Source organism: Vicugna pacos, chromosome 15, assembly GCF_048564905.1.
Source record: "Vicugna pacos chromosome 15, VicPac4, whole genome shotgun sequence".
NCBI classification, from domain to species: domain Eukaryota; kingdom Metazoa; phylum Chordata; class Mammalia; order Artiodactyla; family Camelidae; genus Vicugna; species Vicugna pacos.
The window spans coordinates 42,513,607-42,532,899 of record NC_133001.1 but is presented as its reverse complement, the minus strand read 5'-3'; the positions used below and the strand labels follow the sequence as shown (position 1 = coordinate 42,532,899).

Here is a 19,293-nt window from a genome sequence, read left to right as displayed (position 1 = left end):
TAAGGCCAGAGAGGCATGGGAGATAAAAGACTTGGGAAACTGAAAAACTTCACAGGGCTTGGAGGCTCAAGGTTTGATAAGCACTTCCAAAATGCTCCAACTTAAGGGTGAAGGTGGGGTGGCAGGGTAGAAGAAATTAGCCATGGCTGGAAAGCTAAGAGTCGTAGGGCTGAGTGCTAAGAGAAATAGCTTGAAAGACAGAATGAATCAGGAGAATACTTGCATATTCCCGAGACACTTGATCTGCAATCTCATTGGTCTCATGTAGGAATCGAGCTTTCGCTACATGGCCCAAAGCAGAAAAGCACCTATAGTACGGAAGCAATAATGGTAATATTATTACAGGATCATCATTAACTTGTTGGCTCAGCAGATATGTAATGAGAATCTGTTACATGACAGGCACTGTTCTTGCCAATGGAGACACAAAGGGGTAAGACAGATGAGGGCCCTGCACAAAGGGGACTTACTTTATAGTGGAAATAAATAATTAGTAAATAAATAAACAAAGATAATTTGAGAGAATCAAAAATAAAACTAAGAGGATTATTTAAGTTAGCAGTCAGAGAGGGCCTGTTTGAGGAGCTAACATTTGAGCTGAGATCTGAATACACGAAAGAGTTAATCATGGCAAGGTAGGAAAAAATTATTCCAGGCAGAGAGAATAGCTAGTGTAAAGGCCCTAAGGCAGGAGTGAGCTTGGTGCTCACAGGGACAAAAGGATGCCAGTGCGGCTGGAGGCTAATGGCCAAGTACCTGATATGAGAAGGAAGCACAGGCCAAATACTGCAGGGCTTTAGGACATGGCAAGGAGTTTGGGTTTTATAGAAACTACAATAGTAAACTACTGGAAGGTTCTGAGCAAGAAAATGATGTAATCTTATTCATGTTTTTAAAAAATTACCTCCTGCTGCTATGAGATGAGTGGATTGTAGGGGTGTAAGAACAGTTATCAGTGAGACCAATTAAGAGGCTTTTGCAACACTGCAAGTAGGAGATGGGGGTGGTCTGTTCTAGGGTGGAGATGGCAGAGTTGGACAAATAAGAGATATGCTTTAAAGACCCTGGATTAGAGTCCTGAGGACTCACTGATAGTTGAGCTGTGTGGGGATGGGAAAAAAGGGATCAAGGATGACTCCTTGCCAAAATAGCAGCAGCTGACATTTAATGAGCACTTGCACCCCGTGCTCTCTGCACAGACTCTCTCATTTGCTCTGCTCTACCACTCTTCTTTACCACCCCACAAGGTAAATTCTATTACTATCCCCATTTTCCATAGAAAGAACTGAGAAACTAAGGCTTGGAAAGGTTAAGTAACCTCTCTAAATTTACACAGTTGGTAAGTGGGGCCAAGATTTGAAATCAGAGTCTGAAGCCCCATGTTGGTCCTATTAATTACACTCCTATCCCATACTTGGAATATATACATCAACGCATGGACTGTAGGGTACAGTTGTTGAAAACTTTGAAGGGGCACCTAGTTACAAGAAGCAGCAGCAAAAACAATAAAAGACACACTCTTATAATCTAGGATGAGAGGATGTTTGGGATAACTGTACCCTAAAGGGTTCTATGACAGATGCTGGCATGGGAAGGGAAGCAGTGCCTTAACACTGGGTAGGAGCGGCCCACAGGGAAAATACCCACATGGCCATCCCTCCCTCCTCGCCCCCTGCCACCTGGGTTCTACAGCCCACTTCACCTCTCAGCAATGTGTAGCTGCCTTGCCTCGAGTGACAGCTTACTCAAGGTTTTCCACATTGCCTCTGTTTCTGGGGTCATTTCCAGAGTCTCCAAGAAGGCTGTTGCCCTGGAGAGGGAAGGAAGCAAAGAACCAGGAATGAGTCCGGAGTCAGGAGGGCATGGAGGAATATCAGTGATGGGGCAACGGGAGGAGAGGCTCAGGCAATTACCTGCCCTTTTTGTCTAATCTCCTCCTGGGATTCTTTTCAGAATCACCAGTCTGACCACCCATCCCAGGTCCTCCTCTGTCAGAACCAGACCCTCCCACCACCTCGCTGGTTATCAGCCTGCCCCTCACCGAGTGTAGTTGCCGTCGTCAATGGCTGTTCCAAACTCGATAAGGCCCTCATCCAGTGTGTAGGCAACTGTAGTCACACCTTCTGTCACCATCACCTCGGTCTTTCCTCCGCCCCGCTCCAGACCTACAACATCACCCTGTAAAGTTCAATGCCCCCAACCCCATCAGAATTCCAGATTAGCGTTTCCAGTGACTCAGCTGCAGAAAAGACCCACCTTCACCCCACCTGAGTGTTCTCACATTGAGGGAATTCAGTTACCCTTATTCTTCTAACATTTAGTTTCTCTCATCATCTATGGTAATATCCTTGGGTTAAAGTACACTCATAGCTATGACAGCACAATGCCTGGGGGTGAGGTGACAAAGTGTGGTATCCACTTCCACAACTCAATATTTTTAAAGGCCCCTTTGTTAAAATTCAACTTGAACCTGTTGTTTTTAACGTATTGCTGAGGCCAAGGGAAGAAATCACTAGGAATGCTTCCTACTCCCTCCCCTTCCACAAAAAAAAAAAAAGAAGAAGAAGAAAAGAAAGAAAGAAAAGAAAAGTAGAAAAAAGAAAGAAAGGAAAGAAAAGAAAGAAAGGAAGGAAGGAAGGAAGGAAGGAAGGAAGGAAGGAAGAAAGAAAGAAAGAAAGAAAGAAAGAAAGAAAGAAAGAAAGAAAGAAAGAAAGAAAGAAAAGAAAAGAAAAGAAAAGAAAAGAAAAGAAAGAGGTCGGTAAGTTAAAACCTGAAAAGCCTGAGTAGGAAAAAAATGAAAGGTGAGCAAGGGGAAAGGGTACAGTTGCCCCAAAGGCAAACATAGTACTAGGAGAATAAACTTTGGGTCCTCCAACAGTGTAGGGGGCCAAATCCGAGGCTCCCTCATTAAACTTGGGATCTTCTCTTTCAGTAAAGAGAACCAAAGGGGTACAGGTCATTAATATGCCTGGTTCCTGCAGAAGCAAACACAAATCATCCCTGCAGGAAACGTCCATTTGAGACCCCAGGATTCCAAAAGATGACAACGTAATACGAGGGCACAATAAAAAATTACCAAAATACAAGCGAAGAAACCACAATAGAGGAGTAAATAATAACTATGAACAACAGTTTTAGACCTCCACGAATCTGATATTAAAAAAGACAGTTGTAGAATATAAAATAATTGTGTGAAGATCTAAAAGATGAAATGAAAGATTAAACAAGGAACAAGAGACTATCAAAAATGGTCAAGCAGACTGGAGAAAGAGCCAAGTAAAACCTTAAGAAAAATCTAATTTTCGAAGTAAAAAACTCAACAGATGGTTTAAATAGCAGATTAGATAATGATGAAAGTGAATTAATTAACTGGAAGATATATCTTAAGAAATTATCCAGAAAGTAACATGGGATGAGGAGAAAAGAAATATGAAAGAGAGGTTAAAAAGGCCCAGAAGACAGGACAAGAAATACAACATATGCCAGAGTTTTGACAAAGAGACTGGAGAATGCTAGAGAAGAAGCAATGTTTAAAGAGATTATGGTTGGGAAATTTCCAAGACTGCTGGAAATATGTGTACTCACAAACACAGGAAGCATAATATATAACAAGGAAAATAAATAAAAAGAAATTTATGTCTAGACACATTGTAGTGAAATTTCAACACACCTAAGATTTTAAAAGCAACCACAGAGAAAAGACAAATGACCTATACAGAAAGAGCTATTAATAACTTGTCAGAACAAAAGAATTCAATCAATGGGACAATGTGTGCAAAAGGCTAACAAAAATTAACTATCAATCTAGAATTGGGTACTGAGTGCCAGTACCTTAAGAGCAAAGTTCTAAATAAAAACATTTTCAGATAATCAAAAACTGAGCATCTATTATCAAAAGACTTTCACTAAAGAAACTTCTAAATGATATCCTTCAAGAAGAAGAAAAGTAACTCCAGAGGGAATATCAGCAATGCAAAAGAAAAGGTGAACAGAGAAACTGGCACTATTATGGTAAATTTAACAAATTCTGTCTGTATAAAATAATAATGTCTAACTTAGGGGATAACAGAAGAGAAATAAAATACTAGACAACAATGGCAAACAGGAGGTAATCAAAGTAAAGCCTTTCGTTGTCCTTGTACCATCTGCAGTGGAGTGTGGGCAGGGCAGGTTAGATGCTGATTACCTTACACTTTGTTACTTTACATACATGGTAAACTTCTAAGGGTAACTGTTATAGAAACAGGGTGTATGACCTTTAAATTAAAAAAGTGAAGAGAATTTTAAAAAGGACAAAACAAACCAAAAAATCCAATCTCAATTAGTTTAAAATGGAGGCAAAAAAGGAGGAAAAAAGAGATAGAAAAAGAACAAAAAAAGTAGCAAGTGCTCTACCCTTACCCCCACCAGTCACCCTAGCCCAGCACAGGGGCCTCTTTTCTTTGTTTGCATGGGCTCCTCCCAGAGTTTGGAATATTACCGTGTGTGTGATGTGGTGTGGGACAGGACAGAGGGTCTGATCGACGGTTTGAAAAACTGAACTCTGAACAGCTTGTAATAGAATCAGCACACAAGGAGATGGCAAGGAACTACCCCTCCTGTTGGAAATCTTCTAGCGTAAGGGAATTCCTTATGACTTGGTGAATTCCCAGGGCCACTGTAATAGAGACCCACACTCCAAGGATCTAATATAATGTTGGGGATCTGAACAAAGATGGTTCTGGGGCCCAGTCCACTGTGGGAAGGAGTCTAAGCTTCACTTGCTAACTCCATCAAAGAGATTATGGGTGGTGGGCAGAGAAAATCAAGCAGCCTTCAGATCTTCCTTGGGGTTCTAATTAATTAGCTTGACACTATGTCTGAGGTGTTTTGGTGTCAACATACCCTGATAGAGGACATGGTGACCCTCTCAGGTGCTTCAATGTTGTACCATACACACAAGCTGTTTCGGTTCTGAGCTACCAGCACATCACTTCCTGGGACCCACTGAACGTAGGAGCAGAAGTTGAGGATCATTGTCTTAGAGCAGCTTTCGATGTCGTAGAGATGCAACTGAAGGAGGAAGAAGCAGACAGCACAGTTAAGAGGAGATATGGGTGTCTTCTGATCTTGACCATTTTCCTAATGGTAAAATATGGTGAGCTAACCTACCAGTCAGGCACACGCTGAATTTCAAAGCTTACTGACCTGCAAGCATAAACCCTTGAAGTGTATGCTGCATTGATATATTCTGATTCTGGTCAAATAAGAGATAACCAAAAGAGCAAAGAGCTACAACCTAGGAATTTAAGTTAGGTAAAGGTCAGACTTTCATTTTTATAAAAACTCTGGGCTAGAGTTACCAGCCTGGATTAAAGAAGTAAGGCCACCAGCCAAATTAAATGGTCTGGAAATTTGGGATGTGGCTCTCACATCACAATGAAAAATCACCAGAGCTCCTTTTGCCCCTAAGGTTGAACTCTTTGGTGATTTCATATTGAGATCAGAATCAACAAGGGGCTGGGGGAGACTGTCCTCAAGTCGGCTTCAATGTTGCCAGATAAGCGTAGCTGAAGGGCACTGGAGTAGTAGGTGTGGATAAAGGTCAGCTAGGCATGAGAGCGAGGAATGTAAGGTAAGGATGTTTCAAGAAGGCACAGATTTGCGAATAGTAAGAGAGACATCAACTCCCAAATTCCTCTCTTGAGTTTGGTTGCCATCAAAATACAATCCCCTTAAGGGTAAAATGGGATAAGCTGTGATACCAGATATGAAGAATGTTGATTCTTCTGTGCCTTTTGCTATGCTAATGGCATAAACCCAAGAAACTATGACCCATTCTGCATCCCACAATCCCTGGTAGCACCTAGTATCAAATCCCTCATGAACTAGTCAATGGCTAAGTAAGGCCTTAGCAATCATCCTCACACGAAGTTTCCGGTCTCTGAAGAGCAGTTTGTGTCCAGTCTCATTAAGTTCCAGCCAATCCACACGGCTCTCATGGCTGATGGTACCAATGTTGTAGCCACCAATCAGATCCACTAAAGAATAAAGGAAACAGGGTTAAGGAGGGAGATTCCACATAATCACACAGAAGGTACAAGGCAGCCTCTGAACGTCTGGCTTTAGGAATGTTGCATAAGTCTAGAGCGTATTACACAGGAATTCAAATGGTCAGCACAACATAATTTTGCTAAGATGCTTAAGATATCAAGTTTCTTCTAAAATTATAGAGGTTTTGTTTAACTCTGTAGTTAACACAAAGCATCCAGACCCATCAAGAAATGTGAGTTCCCCTGGGACTCTTGGAATTGTCTCAGAGCAGGTCAGAAGTATAGAGCAACTGGCTCCTATTAATCACGATGAGCCCCAATCACAACTAGAGAAAACTGATGAATAAAATGACCTTGATTATCATATGGGCTCTGAGGAGTTCCCTGCCCATTTAAGCGCCGATAATATAAGAGCGCTGAGGGGCAAACAGTTGTGAAGGCACACAGACAAAATACAAGGAACCTGACTAAAGTTAGGCTGGTCAGTGCAGAGAATGAGTATTAGTTTGGTCTGAATTTTGTAGACATATAAGATACAATTTGTTTAGAATACACCACTCAGGGTTGGCTAGGATGCTTTCAGGGAGTCTCCTGAACACAGCCAATTCAAAACTCTTACTGATATCCATTATCAACAAGCAGTGTGCCTGCCTTTGTTAAATACACTTAAGCTAAAGATCAAATGCCAGCGATGTCCACAACTGGGAAGACCAACTTACTTAAAAATGAATCTTCCTTTAATTAAAAAACAAAATGATGAATCCATGCTTTAATGCCACAATTATAAGTACACTCATAGAATGCAAGAGCTGTGAGGACTCTATTTCTGTGAATACCCTGAAATTATACACAAAATTATGTGTGTATATATATTTTTTTCTGGAAAAGGATCTATGATTTTAATTGGATACTCAAAGGGGTCAGTGACTTCAAAAGGTTAAGAGAAGAACTCTGTCATTTTACACACACTGAAGATGAGACCTACAGAGCGAGGTGAATTGTCCAAAGTCTCACAGGTCATTACTGCTGTTAGAACTTAGGCCACTGGACTGTATTATTATTTCCTTTACAGATACTTACATTTCTGAGCTCAGCAACCTCATGTGAAATATAAAATTCATGAAATATAAAAATATCTTAAGAACAGATCCATATGTATACGGAAACTTGATTTATGAGAGATGACATTACAAATTAGTGGGTGAAGAGTGGGCTTTCAATGAATGGTTAAACATATGGAAAAAAATAAAATTAGAGTCCTACCCACGTTATGCACAAAAATAAATTCCAGGTAGAAAGCAAAATTTTTAAATGCTAAAATATAAGAGGGAGTCGGGAAGGATTTCTTAAGTAAGACCTCAAAAACCTCAAACTATTTATTAAGAAGTGATAAAATGGACTACATTAAAATTAAAAATGTCTGAACACTAAAAGACAGTGAAAAGGAGAGAAAAGACAAGCCACAGGCTGAGACAAAACACTTGCAATGCAAATAACCATCAAAGCCTATATATATACACACAGAACTCCTTCAAGTAAATAAGGAAAAGACAACCTAATTTCAAATAGAAGTAAGGGATGTGAACTGGCAATTCACAGAAGAAGAAATCCAAATGGCTAATAAACAAATGAACAACAAAAAAATTAATACAATAAAATATTATTTCACATATATCAGACTGAGCCAAATGATGAAGTCAGGCAATTTCAAGTATTGGAGAGGATGTGGAACTGTAACTGCTGGTGGGAATATAAATTGGTACAACCTCTTCAGAGAGCAATTTGGAAATATTTAGTGAAATTGAAGATGTACCTCCCTTATGATTCAGCAATTCCATGCTAGTTGTAAACCTTAGAGAACTGAAATGCTGTAACGGTAAAAAACCAACAACTTAAACGTCCATCAATAAGAGAAGACAGAAAAGATCTCAGGTAAGCATAATGAAATGTAAGGATCTGACAGAACCGGGTATGGGTACACAAGTAGCAGTAATGATATTATTATTATTAATAACTAACATTTATTAAGCACTTATTACATACCAGGCACTAGTCTAAGTGTTTTTCATATGAAGTAGGGACTATTTTTACCCTCATCTTGTCGATAAGGAAATTGAGATACAGGAAGGTTAAGTAATTTACCTAAGATCACATGAGTAGGAAGTAGAGAAATGGGGAGGTTTGACTCCAGAGCCCTGTTCTTAACAACTACACTATCTGGATATGTTATTCTCCAACCTTTTTAGAGAATACCATGCTATTCTCTATATTTTTTCCCCATGCTAGAAACATTTCATGATTAAAAAAAACTATTAATATATAAAATAAGATTTATAAATGTGAACATTTGTGAAATGCAAATAAAGTTGGTCATCACTACTTACTAACAAACTATACAGAAATAAGGGCCCTATCAGTTCTAAGAGTCTCTGATTTTATGAAGTCTAAACAGAAAAATTCTTACATTTGCTAATGGCTCTCCTCTACAATTCACAATCTTCTAGCCCTAAGATATATGCCTAGAGAACATGAATAATTATACATGCAGGCCTACATGTACCAACGCATCTATATCTAGACTTCTAGATTTGGACATGGACACACGGGTTTAAACATTTCATATATCCACTGTTAAAAATGAGGTCACACATTTATCCACTGCCTGGTGGATTCCTGGATTTTCCACTGCACACAATCCTGTGATATGGAAGTGATTTACAAACATCTATTATATTATTAAAATTATGAGAGTCTTACTCACCTATAGCAATAGTCTTAATATCAACAAGATAAGCCAGTTTCTTATTATCCTCCATTCCTCGCTGACGCCTCTCATTAATACGGACACTGAAACATGAAGGGTCAGGTGAGACAAAATGGGCTTAGGTGGTTGGGATATTTATCAAGAGCTCTGAAGTAACTCAAGGGAAGAAGTTTTTGGATTAATTTGAGGATATAGGAGGTAGAAGTCAAAAAGGAATTCTTCTGCGTTTCAAAAATTTAGAGAACCTTGTGTAGTTACCTGATGAGATGCGGGTTCATGAATTCAGTACGTACAGAACCTAGGGTATCATTACTGCCATATTCCACCAGGGTTAGCTCTCCAGCATTAAAGATCATGCATACCTAGGGATGAACGGAGCTGTTATATGGTGGAAAGACTGCATGAAGAAACAGAAAAACAGTAGAGGGACGTATACTATCAGTTTAAAGAGACTCCCACTTTTCTCTTTATTCTGTTCCCCTGCCTGTTTTACCCTCCGCCTTTATCTGCTCTTTCCTCAACCCTTCGCCACCTGCCATCCTTCTGACACAGAAGCTAGAAGTAGGTTTATCAAGACAGTGATGGTGAAACAAGCTCTACTCACATTTTCATTTTCAAAGAAATACTTCTCATTGCCACCAGAGCCCTGCCAAGCTACCTGTGAAGGGGGTAGAAGACATAAGGAATAATGTGGATAATTATCCAAGACAATGCTGCAAGAATGACAGGGTGGGAGGCAGAAAGATCGAATTTTGGGAGGCTCTGACTTTGCACAGAAGAGATGCTGTCAGATTTTCCCCACATCCCTATGTTTCTGGGAGATGGTATAAAAACAGTCCAATAATGGTGATTCACATTCCAGGATTCTAACCCTCCCAGGTCTCATTCCCTGAAACCAGGTCCTCAACACCAGTATGAGAGTTTCCCGTGGAGAGCCTCCCTCCCCCAAGGGACCATGGCTCGCCTGAGGAGCACCTCAGGATGCCGCATTCCCCACCTCCCCACCTCTGGTTCCTACCTCACTAAGGCGATTAGTGTTCAGGTCCCCCAGCAGCAGTGTGTCTGACGTGTGGGCCACCAGGTAACGTTCCTTTCCCAGGATTTTCACCTCTTCCACCTCATAGCCATAGTGTGACTTGAGTACCACCCTGGTCCCCGATGAGAGGTTCTTCACAATCACCTTGGTAGGAGACGAGTCTGAGCTCCCTAGGCTTCTCCCAATCCCAAACAGCGGTGAGCACACTGTGCCCTTCGCCCGCCTCCACTGTGCTAAACAGAGTAACATCTCGTTTCCTTGCCTAGGTTATTGTTGGTAAGAAGGACACCTCATATTTACATAATGCTTTACTATACATGAAATGCTTTCATATTTTATCTCTTTCGATGTTTATACTACATCTGATTCTGAAAATTCCACCAGGTAAAATCAATCACTCTCCCTATGTTCCCACAGCTCTTTGTACAAACCTTTATGATAACTTTACCACAATGTGCTATATTATTTTTTGATATGTCTGCCTCCTTTGCTGGAATGATCTTCTCTATTCAGGGACAACATATTACAGATAATTATCTTTGAATTCTCGATGCCTAACAGTGCTGACATATAAAGAATGCATAAATATTGCTGGAGAAAAATGAAAGAAAGATGGAATCAACGAATAATAAATGAAGGAAAGGAGGATGGAAGCAGAGAAAAAAGTCGGCTTGGGAACTAAGAAATTAGCTTGTAACATCATACACAGTGAGTTCAGAGGCCCTAGAACAGAAGAATTCAGAACTATAGTCCTATTTATCAACTTTCCCAGTTGACATCATATAGGCAATGAAGTTTTAAACCCGGAAGATGTAAACGGCAATCTCTGTAGACCTTAAGCCTGGTGTTTAAACCTTTTCCTACAATAAGCTAGAAGAACTATAGCAGGAAAGTTGCCAGAGTTGCCCTGACACATTCTGTTCCTCAGAATAGCTCTGCCAGAGGTTAAATTTGACACTGTGGCTGTGGCCAGATGGCAGGAAGTATTGCAAGATGGCAAGATCTCGGTGTGGCAGGTTATCAGCTGCTTACCTGGCTAGGTCCCACATATGTCAACTCAAACTTATTCTTGTAAATACTCCTTCGGAGACAGCAGTCAAACTGTTCCACTCCACCACAGAGTGTGCCCTGGAAGGGAAAGGGACAGCATACAGGGAAAGTAACACACACAGTATGGAGGCATGCGGAGGGTATTTAGAGACACTCTCAAAACCTAGGTTCTAGAATCTATAGAAGAGTTGGCAGTATGAGGGCTGGTTGTTTTTGGAAGTACCAGCAGGGAAAGAGGTGGCAATAGCAGGACTCAAGGGCATCACACAGTGACTAGATGTAAGGGAGAAATCAGCCCTGCCTATAAAACTCTTTTGGCCTCCAACAAGGTATGAATTTCTCTTTCCTGCCTGTAATGTTAGAGTTTTAGGTTGTGGTCGAAAGGGAAGAGGAGATTCTCTAGTGTCAGGAGAGAGTGCTTTAGGATAAGGCAGGAATTTTCCTAATTTGAAGAACATCACCATAGCAGAAAGGGGTTACAAGTAACACACCGCACAGAGTCGTGAGCCATCCCGCTTCCAGGCCAAGGCAGTGACGGTATATAAGTTGGCAATCTCCTTGGGCTTTGCCTCTTCCCAGATGCTTCTCCGAGGGCTCCAGTTTAGCACCCGAAGTCTGAAAATAAGTATGTGGCTTTTAGAAGAGATGGAGGCTGGGTAGAAGAGGAAAAATAGGCTGGTAACTGAGGGACATTAGTCTTGCTACATCAGAGAACAGATGAAATAAAAGAGAACAGACAAGTTAGGGAGTCTAGGATGAGAGAACAAAATGTTCAAAGGAAGTAAGTTGGGAATATCAAGTCAAAAATAAAAAGGAAGAAGAGTGATAGGAGTGGAGAAAACAAAAAGAGATTGTGGCTGGTTAGAAAATTGAGCTGTTAGCAGTAGAGAAATGTGGAAAAAGAAAAGAGAAATGGCAGGAGTCAGAGAAGAAAGGAAGAGACACATGAGACTGAAGGGGACAGAAAGACAGGACTGAGAAAGCTTGGGTTAAAAGTGCTCCAAGGAAGTGATGAGACCCTTACCCTAGCTGTTTATCCACTGTTCCATCATTTATTCATTCGTCCATCAAACATTTGCACAATATTATGTACTAAATACTAACTTAGGCCCTAGAGATTAAAAAAAAATGAATAGACCCTTTTCTCAGGGATTCTTCAATTAAGCCAGATAGATACAAATACCAGAGTATAATATAATGTGATAAACACTAAGTCAGTAGTCTGAAAAGGGGCAAGGGGAACACAAAGAAAGTGGAGATGAATTCTGCTGTGGAATCCTGGGGAGAGGCACAGAGACACAACAAGAGCACAGTGCATTCTGGAATTGCCTACATGCCAACGGAGAGTGGGAGCAGGAAGAGGAAAGTACACGAACTGAAACTTGAGAATCACTTGATTCTGATTCAGTCTCCCACTCTGGGTGAGAATAACTGGGCTACAGCAAAGAGTGTACAGGGGAAATAGGCAACTGAAAAGGGGACCCACCTGTCATAACTTCCCAGCACAACAGACTGGCCCCCAGGACTTGCTGCAGCTGTGGTGAACTCCCTCTCCTGAGGGTCACGGCTATAATCAAAAGTTTGTAGTACATGGCCTTCCTTCCCATATGCCACAATCCTCCGATCACAGCCTGCAGCCACAATGCTGTTAGCTGCCCAAGCCAAGGCATAGGGTGGACACGGATGGTTAACCAACTTCCCCTAAGACAAAAGTAGAGGGTTTCAATCACTCTGACTCTGACTCTGAGGACTCCACCTCAGAAATTTCTCATTCCTAGCATCCGACACACGCACCTGACTATCCTACTCTGCAGAAATCTTTCTCCCAACATTTTCCCACCCTAACAGATCCTAATCTGAAGACTTCACAAATTGTCTTTCTGTTTTACTCTCACACACACATATGTATAACATATACACACAGTTATTGATCCTGGGTTCAAGAGGAAACTTCTTGTGTTTGAAGACCTTTAATATGCTCCCCCAAAGGAAGCTGTCCTACACATTAACCAACACTGTGTAGGCCCACAGGGAGCATATGGTTCCTTTATTTTAGGAGGGATGCATTTAATTATTACAAAAGTAACTCTTTTTTTTTAGTGGAACTATATTTTATTTAGTATTTCTTAAAAGTAAAGAATTTAGAACAGGGGCTGACACACAGTAAAAAAATATAGGACGATGATGATGAAGATACACAAGTAATTCTTAATGTAAATAATTTTAACAATAGGAAATTATACAGACTAAAATCTTTAAGAGCTGATCAAAGAATTCAGCAAGATAGCAGGTTACAAGATTAACGTTCAAAAATCAGTTGCATTTCTTTACACTAATGATGAATCAACAGAAAAAGAAAGTAAAGAAACAATCCCCTTTAAAACAGCACCCAAAGTAATAAAATACCTAGGAGTAAATCTAACCAAGGAGATGAAAGAATTATATGCAGAAAACTATAAGCCACTGATGAAGGAAACTAAAGAAGACTTTAAAAAATGGAAAGATATCCCATGCTCCTAAATTGGAAGAATCAATATAGTTAAAATGGTCACACTGCCCAAGGTAATCTACAGGTTTAATGCAATCCCTATCAAATTACCCAGGACATATTTCACAGAACTAGAACAAATCATAATAAAATTTATACAGAACCACAAAAGACTAGAATTGCCAAAACATTACTGAAGAAAAAGAAAGAGGCTGGAGGAATAACTCTCCCAGACTTTAGACAATACTACAGAGCTACAGTAATCAAGACAGCATGGTATTGGTACAAAAACAGACATATGGACCAATGGAACAGAACAGAGAGCCCAGAAATCAACCCACAAACTTTTGGTCAACTAATATTCGACAAAGGAGGCAAGAATATACAATGGAATAAAAACAGTCTCTTCAGCAAATGGTATTGGGAAAACTGGACAGCAGCATGTAAATCAGTGAAGCTAGAACACTCCCTTACACCATACACAAAAATAAACTCAAAATGCATCAAAGACTTAAACATAAGACAAGATACAATAAACCTCCTAGAAGAAAATATAGGCAAAACATTACCTGACATACATCTCAAAAATGTTCTCCTAGGACAGTCTACCCAAGCAATAGAAATAAAAGCAGGAATAAACAAATGGGACCTAATTAAACTTACAAGCTTCTGCACAGCAAAGGAAACCATAAATAAAACAAAACGACAACTTACGGAATGGGAGAAAATTTTTGCGAGTGAAACCAACAAAGGCTTGATCTCCAGAATATATAAGCAGCTCAAAAGACTTAATAAGAAAAAAACAAACCCAATCCAAAAATGGACAAAAGTCCTAAATAAGCAATTCTCCAAGGAAGAAATACAAATGATCAATAAGCACATGAAAAAATGTTCAATATCACTAATTATCAGAGAAATGCAAATCAAAACTACAATGAGGTATCACCTCACACCAGTCAGAATGGCCATCATTCAAAAGTCCACAAATGACAAATGCTGGAGAGGCTGTGGAGAAAAGAGAACCCTCCTACACTGCTGTTGGGAATGCAGTTTGGTGCAGCCACTGTGGAAAACAGTATGGAGATTCCTCAAAAGACTAGGAATAGACTTACCATATGACCCAGGAATCCCACTCTTAGGCATATATCCAGGAGGAACCCTACTTCAAAATGACACCTGCACTCCAATGCTCACAGCAGCACTATTTACAATATCCAAGACATGGAAACAGCCTAAACATTCATTGACAGATGACTGGATAAAGAAGATGTGGTATATTTATACGATGGAATACTATTCAGCCATAAAAACCGACAGCATAACGCCATTTGCAACAACATGGATGTTCCTGGAGAATTTCATTCTAAGTGAAATAAGCCAGAAAGAGAAAGAAAAACACCATATGAGATCACGCATATGTGGAATCTAAATAGAAAAAACAACATAAATACAAAACAGAAACAGACTCATAGACATAGAATACAAACTTGTGGTTGCCAAGGGGGTGGGGGGTGGGAAGGGACAGACTGGGATTTCAAAATGTAGAATAGATAAACAAGATTATACTGTATAGCACAGGGAAATACAAGATCTTGTGGTAGCTCACAGCAAAAAAAAAAGTGACAATGAATATATGTATGTTCATGTATAACTGAAAAATTGTGCTCTATACTGGAATTTGACACAACATTGTAAAATGACTATTACTCGATTAAAAAAATGTTTAAAATAAAATAAAATCTTTAATCCCCCATCTTTTCTCTCTCAAGAATAAACCATTCTTTTTTCTATGAATATATATAAAATATATATTTTACATAAATGAAAAAAATTTTCACTTTTCATTATTCTCAGAGTCTTTGTTTCCCAGTGCCTCAAGGCCCCTTCCACTTGATTCATGCTTTCCCATAAATATTGGGCTCTGATCCTCTCTGTGGCCCCATTCGTCTCTCTCCCTGAGATCTCACTCCTCTAGCCTCCTCACCCAGCACTATAATCTAAAGTCCTTAGATGTCCAACCTCCTCTAGGAGAGCTGTTGGGATTTCCTTACCCTCTATCCCAGAGCATACTCTGTTCATACCTGTGACTCTCCAGAGCCTTCATCATCAAAGAAATACCTAACAATGGTGCCATCTGCATGACCAGAGAGAATTCCTTTCCCAGAGCAACTAAAAAAGGGGAAAAGGAGGAAAGGAGAGAAATACAGGAAGAGATTAGAGTGTTCTGCTTCACCAAGAAAGTCCCCTTTCTCTGTCAAACACTACCCTACTTGTGGTTCCTGCTACCAGTCCTCCCCATCTTTCATACTATGGTCTCCCAGCCCAGACTCCCTCATAGCTTTTCCTACCATTTCCAAGCTCTTGGGATACCACTCTTCCTTACTTACTTCGTTGTCAGTGACACCACATAAGAATCTGTCCCATAGATGGTAGATGATTTATTAGTTTTGGTGTTCGCTAAACGAACCTGAAAATGGGAGAATGGACACAAGTCTGGTTAGGCTACTTTCAATTTCACCCAGGTCCTAAGGAAAGACAAAGAAAAAACAAAGACTAGTCCCTATGAAGTCTCCCCTAGAACACAACTTGACCCTAAGAGAGATTTACCACATTGCTCTTTTTAGAACAATTATCCCCATCCATAAACAATCCTCTGTTTCTCCTCCCTCCTTTACCTTCCCTTCAGCCAGTCCAAAGACAATGATATATTCTGCTGGCCACTGCAAACAGGTAACAGCACTCTGTAAGAAAGAAAGAATGAAAAGGATAAATCTGTCTTTGCATGTTAGCACACTAATAACAACATGAACCTAAACAGCCTGCCACATGTTACCACCCCAACTGCCTGTAGGGAAGGACAGGACGGGACACGACAGGACTCTAAAGAGGAAAGCACAGAGGGATTAGCAGCCAGGCAGCACCATTCACAAAGCAGGAAAAGTCAGAGCCAGATGTTAACAAATGCAACTCCTGGTTGTATTTATAAGCAGATATATCGATACATGCTTGTTCTTCCTAATCTCCCATGGACTGGTTTGAGCTTTACCGTCTGGATGAACTTGTTACAGATGACTTTCTTGTCACCCCTGCCAAACAAAAGGAGGAAGCATATTAAAAACCATTTCCATAAGTCACAAATGATGCCACAAAAGATGCTGGAGTGCGGGGAAGGAACTGTAGATACTGTCCCTGGCCCATTAGTGTTTCCTACCACTCCACAGAAGCCCTTCAAGGAGGCATTAGAAGGAGCCTGATATTTGGAAGAATAACAAAGACACAACATCACTCCAGGCTCCAGAGGATCTCACAGGGTTTCCTTGTAGATCTAAGATTGATTCCTCCAGGGATGGGATTACAGATCATGCGGTGCAGGCAAAGGTAGGGAAGCAATGACAACAGACTCCAGAAGGCCTCTGCCTTCCACGCCCCTACCTGGGGCTCCTCATCCTCTCTGCTCCTCCTCCCCAGTGAGGCATTGCTTCCAGCCTTCTCTTTCTTCTCTAGGCCACCCCATCTCCCAGTCTCTATCCTCACCAGTCTTCTCCAATTTTGTAGACATAGATGATGTTGTCAGTCTGTCCTATGGCAATCTTAGTGGAATCAGGAGAAAAAGCCATGCCTTTCACCACATAGCTCTTCCTGCCATACTAAGAGTCAAAAAGAAAAAAAATTAGGAAAGGAAAGAAAAATAAGCAATGAGTATACTTACAAGGTAAGTAGCAATGAGTATGACTATAGTGGGCTTGAGGGATTTATACTGAGAAGAGGGCAGGCCATTTCCCATGCCTGTGGCTAGGAAGCTGGTTAGTTTTCCAGGTTTACAAGGCCCCATCAACAGGTTAAAGTACACATGAGTATTCTCTTCACCTTCATGTCAGCTGGTTTGGTGGAGAACTTATCTCTCCGCTCCCCATGTTCATCATACAGCAACACCACTCGGTCCACTGTGCAGACAGCAAATTTGGCATTGTTCTGGGACCATGCCATGCAGGTGACCTTTGCAGCTCCATCCTGCAGAGACAAAGAGGGCAAAAATAAACCCAGGTGCTGGTCTAGAATTCCAAAATCATTTCTAATTCCATTACTTCTAGTGTGACTTTTGTCAATTTTCCTATCAGAGACCTTAAAACAAAGAGATGCCCATGATCCATCCTGGTCTCCGAGGCCATAAAGCCCTGGACCGTGAGGGCAAAGTGCTTCTAGAAACCCATAATGCAAATGCACTAAGAAGTGACAAGATAAATCAACTGTAACAATGTGTCCCTGCAATGGCCTCCTCATCCCCTCATATCCCAGGTCTGCTATTGAAATAAATGCAATTGGTCCAAATTTTGGTCCTCAGCCATTCATTCAGTTAATGTTTTTTCAGTACCTTATAGAGCAAGGCATTTGGCCAAGGGATGAGAGACAAAGAGCAAAATATGGTCCCTGCCCACAGATCTAATAAGATGGCACAAAAATGGGAAAAGTCCCATAAGAGAGGCACATACAAAGCACTGTAGTAGTTTAGAAAAGCCTTAGATAATTTTCTGTTTAAATGATCAACATTAAGCTATTAAGAATGGATACAGTTGAGTGGAGAAATTATCTGTGGCAGAAAGAATGGCACAAACAATGGCAAGTCCTGGTCAATAAACAGTAATTTAATTTAGTTGAAACTGTTTTATAACTAGCAGAATAGACAAGGTAAGGCAAGAAAGAGACTGAGGCCAGTTCAGAAACAGTCTTAGAAGCTAGGCTAACAAGTTTAGGCTTATTTAGCAGGAAAGGAAGAGACAGTGAAAGTTCTGGAATGGAGAGTAAAATAACCAGAGTTGAGACTTAAGATAAACAATATCACTTTGTTTTTGTTTTTTTCCTTAACAATCCACTTCATAGAAGCCCAAGTGAGAGGTGATCAACTCTCAGTGAATTATTCTTGTCATATCTGTCCCTCCCACCACCAGCCCTAGTTGTCTACTGTGGTGCACTAAGGATTTCCCACCTTGAAATAAAGAATTTAGTTTCTGCTCCAGTTGTTTGATTAGTTATTTGGGCTCTAGAGCTCTGACTTAAAACATTGTTACTTTTCACTCCTAACCTACCTATCTCCAAAGTCAGAGGTAAAAAGGCTTTTTTTCACCAATATCCTCAAACCAGAGTCAGAAAATAGCCACACCACCGCCTTTAGACCCCTCCAACTCTTGATTAAATTAGGGTAGAATGGTTGGGGGCTTCTCACCAATTGTTGCTGATCATCTTCCTTCATCGTTTTGCCCAATCCTGGACATTCAGCCCTTTCTTACATCATGACATCATCTTATTTTGAGAGATTGAAGAAGGATTTCATTTCCAATTATTCCATTAGTAATAAAGGAATTTTAAAATCACAGATTCAGGGGATGGCTTACTGAGCAATGAGCACATCTCTTTTGTTCTAATTTCCTTCTATCCTCCTAATGCCATATTTTCTGTGAAGCCTTTCTGATTCCCATAATCTATCAATTCTCCTTTCTCCTTGCTAAGTACTTCATATGAATTATCTAATTTTATCTCATAACTGAGGTAGATGCTATTATTATGCATCTTTTACAGATGGGGAAACTGAGGCACGGAAAGGTTAAGTAATTTGCTCAAACTTACATACACAGTTCGTAAATGGCAGAACCAAGATTTAAACCCATGCATGTCTGACTCCATAATCCACAATTCTAATTTCTTTATTATACTGCCTTGGTACACCTTAAACATTCAGTTATGGCTGATACTCTTACTAGCTTTGTATTATTTTGTCCTTTGCATTTTGAATGTCCTTCTCTCTTGTCTATCAGCTTTCATGCTGCTTTTCAGTTTACAATGTTCTCTTGTGTATACTACCTCCTTTAACTCTTTCCCGCTTCGTCTATGGCTGCGATTATTATTACTCCCATTGTTCAAATGTAGA

General features: G+C 40.3%; 1 protein-coding gene across 1 annotated transcript in view; it reads right to left on the bottom strand.

Annotated features, from left to right (window-relative positions):
• IFT172 (intraflagellar transport 172) overlaps nucleotides 1-19,293 on the bottom strand; it is a 33,670-nt gene that overhangs the window by 13,604 nt on the left and 773 nt on the right. Inside the window, exons 2-19 of the mRNA XM_006197220.4 lie at nucleotides 17,238-17,381; nucleotides 16,905-17,017; nucleotides 16,417-16,456; nucleotides 16,046-16,111; nucleotides 15,758-15,837; nucleotides 15,452-15,539; nucleotides 12,369-12,583; nucleotides 11,374-11,497; nucleotides 10,865-10,960; nucleotides 9,815-9,976; nucleotides 9,401-9,454; nucleotides 9,055-9,158; nucleotides 8,794-8,879; nucleotides 5,908-6,020; nucleotides 4,885-5,052; nucleotides 2,042-2,178; nucleotides 1,703-1,810; nucleotides 224-308 (exon numbers count right to left, since the gene is read on the bottom strand). Of these exons, the coding sequence (XP_006197282.2) occupies nucleotides 224-308; nucleotides 1,703-1,810; nucleotides 2,042-2,178; nucleotides 4,885-5,052; nucleotides 5,908-6,020; nucleotides 8,794-8,879; nucleotides 9,055-9,158; nucleotides 9,401-9,454; nucleotides 9,815-9,976; nucleotides 10,865-10,960; nucleotides 11,374-11,497; nucleotides 12,369-12,583; nucleotides 15,452-15,539; nucleotides 15,758-15,837; nucleotides 16,046-16,111; nucleotides 16,417-16,456; nucleotides 16,905-17,017; nucleotides 17,238-17,381 (1,983 nt within the window). The remainder of the gene's footprint in view (nucleotides 1-223; nucleotides 309-1,702; nucleotides 1,811-2,041; nucleotides 2,179-4,884; nucleotides 5,053-5,907; nucleotides 6,021-8,793; nucleotides 8,880-9,054; nucleotides 9,159-9,400; nucleotides 9,455-9,814; nucleotides 9,977-10,864; nucleotides 10,961-11,373; nucleotides 11,498-12,368; nucleotides 12,584-15,451; nucleotides 15,540-15,757; nucleotides 15,838-16,045; nucleotides 16,112-16,416; nucleotides 16,457-16,904; nucleotides 17,018-17,237; nucleotides 17,382-19,293) is intronic.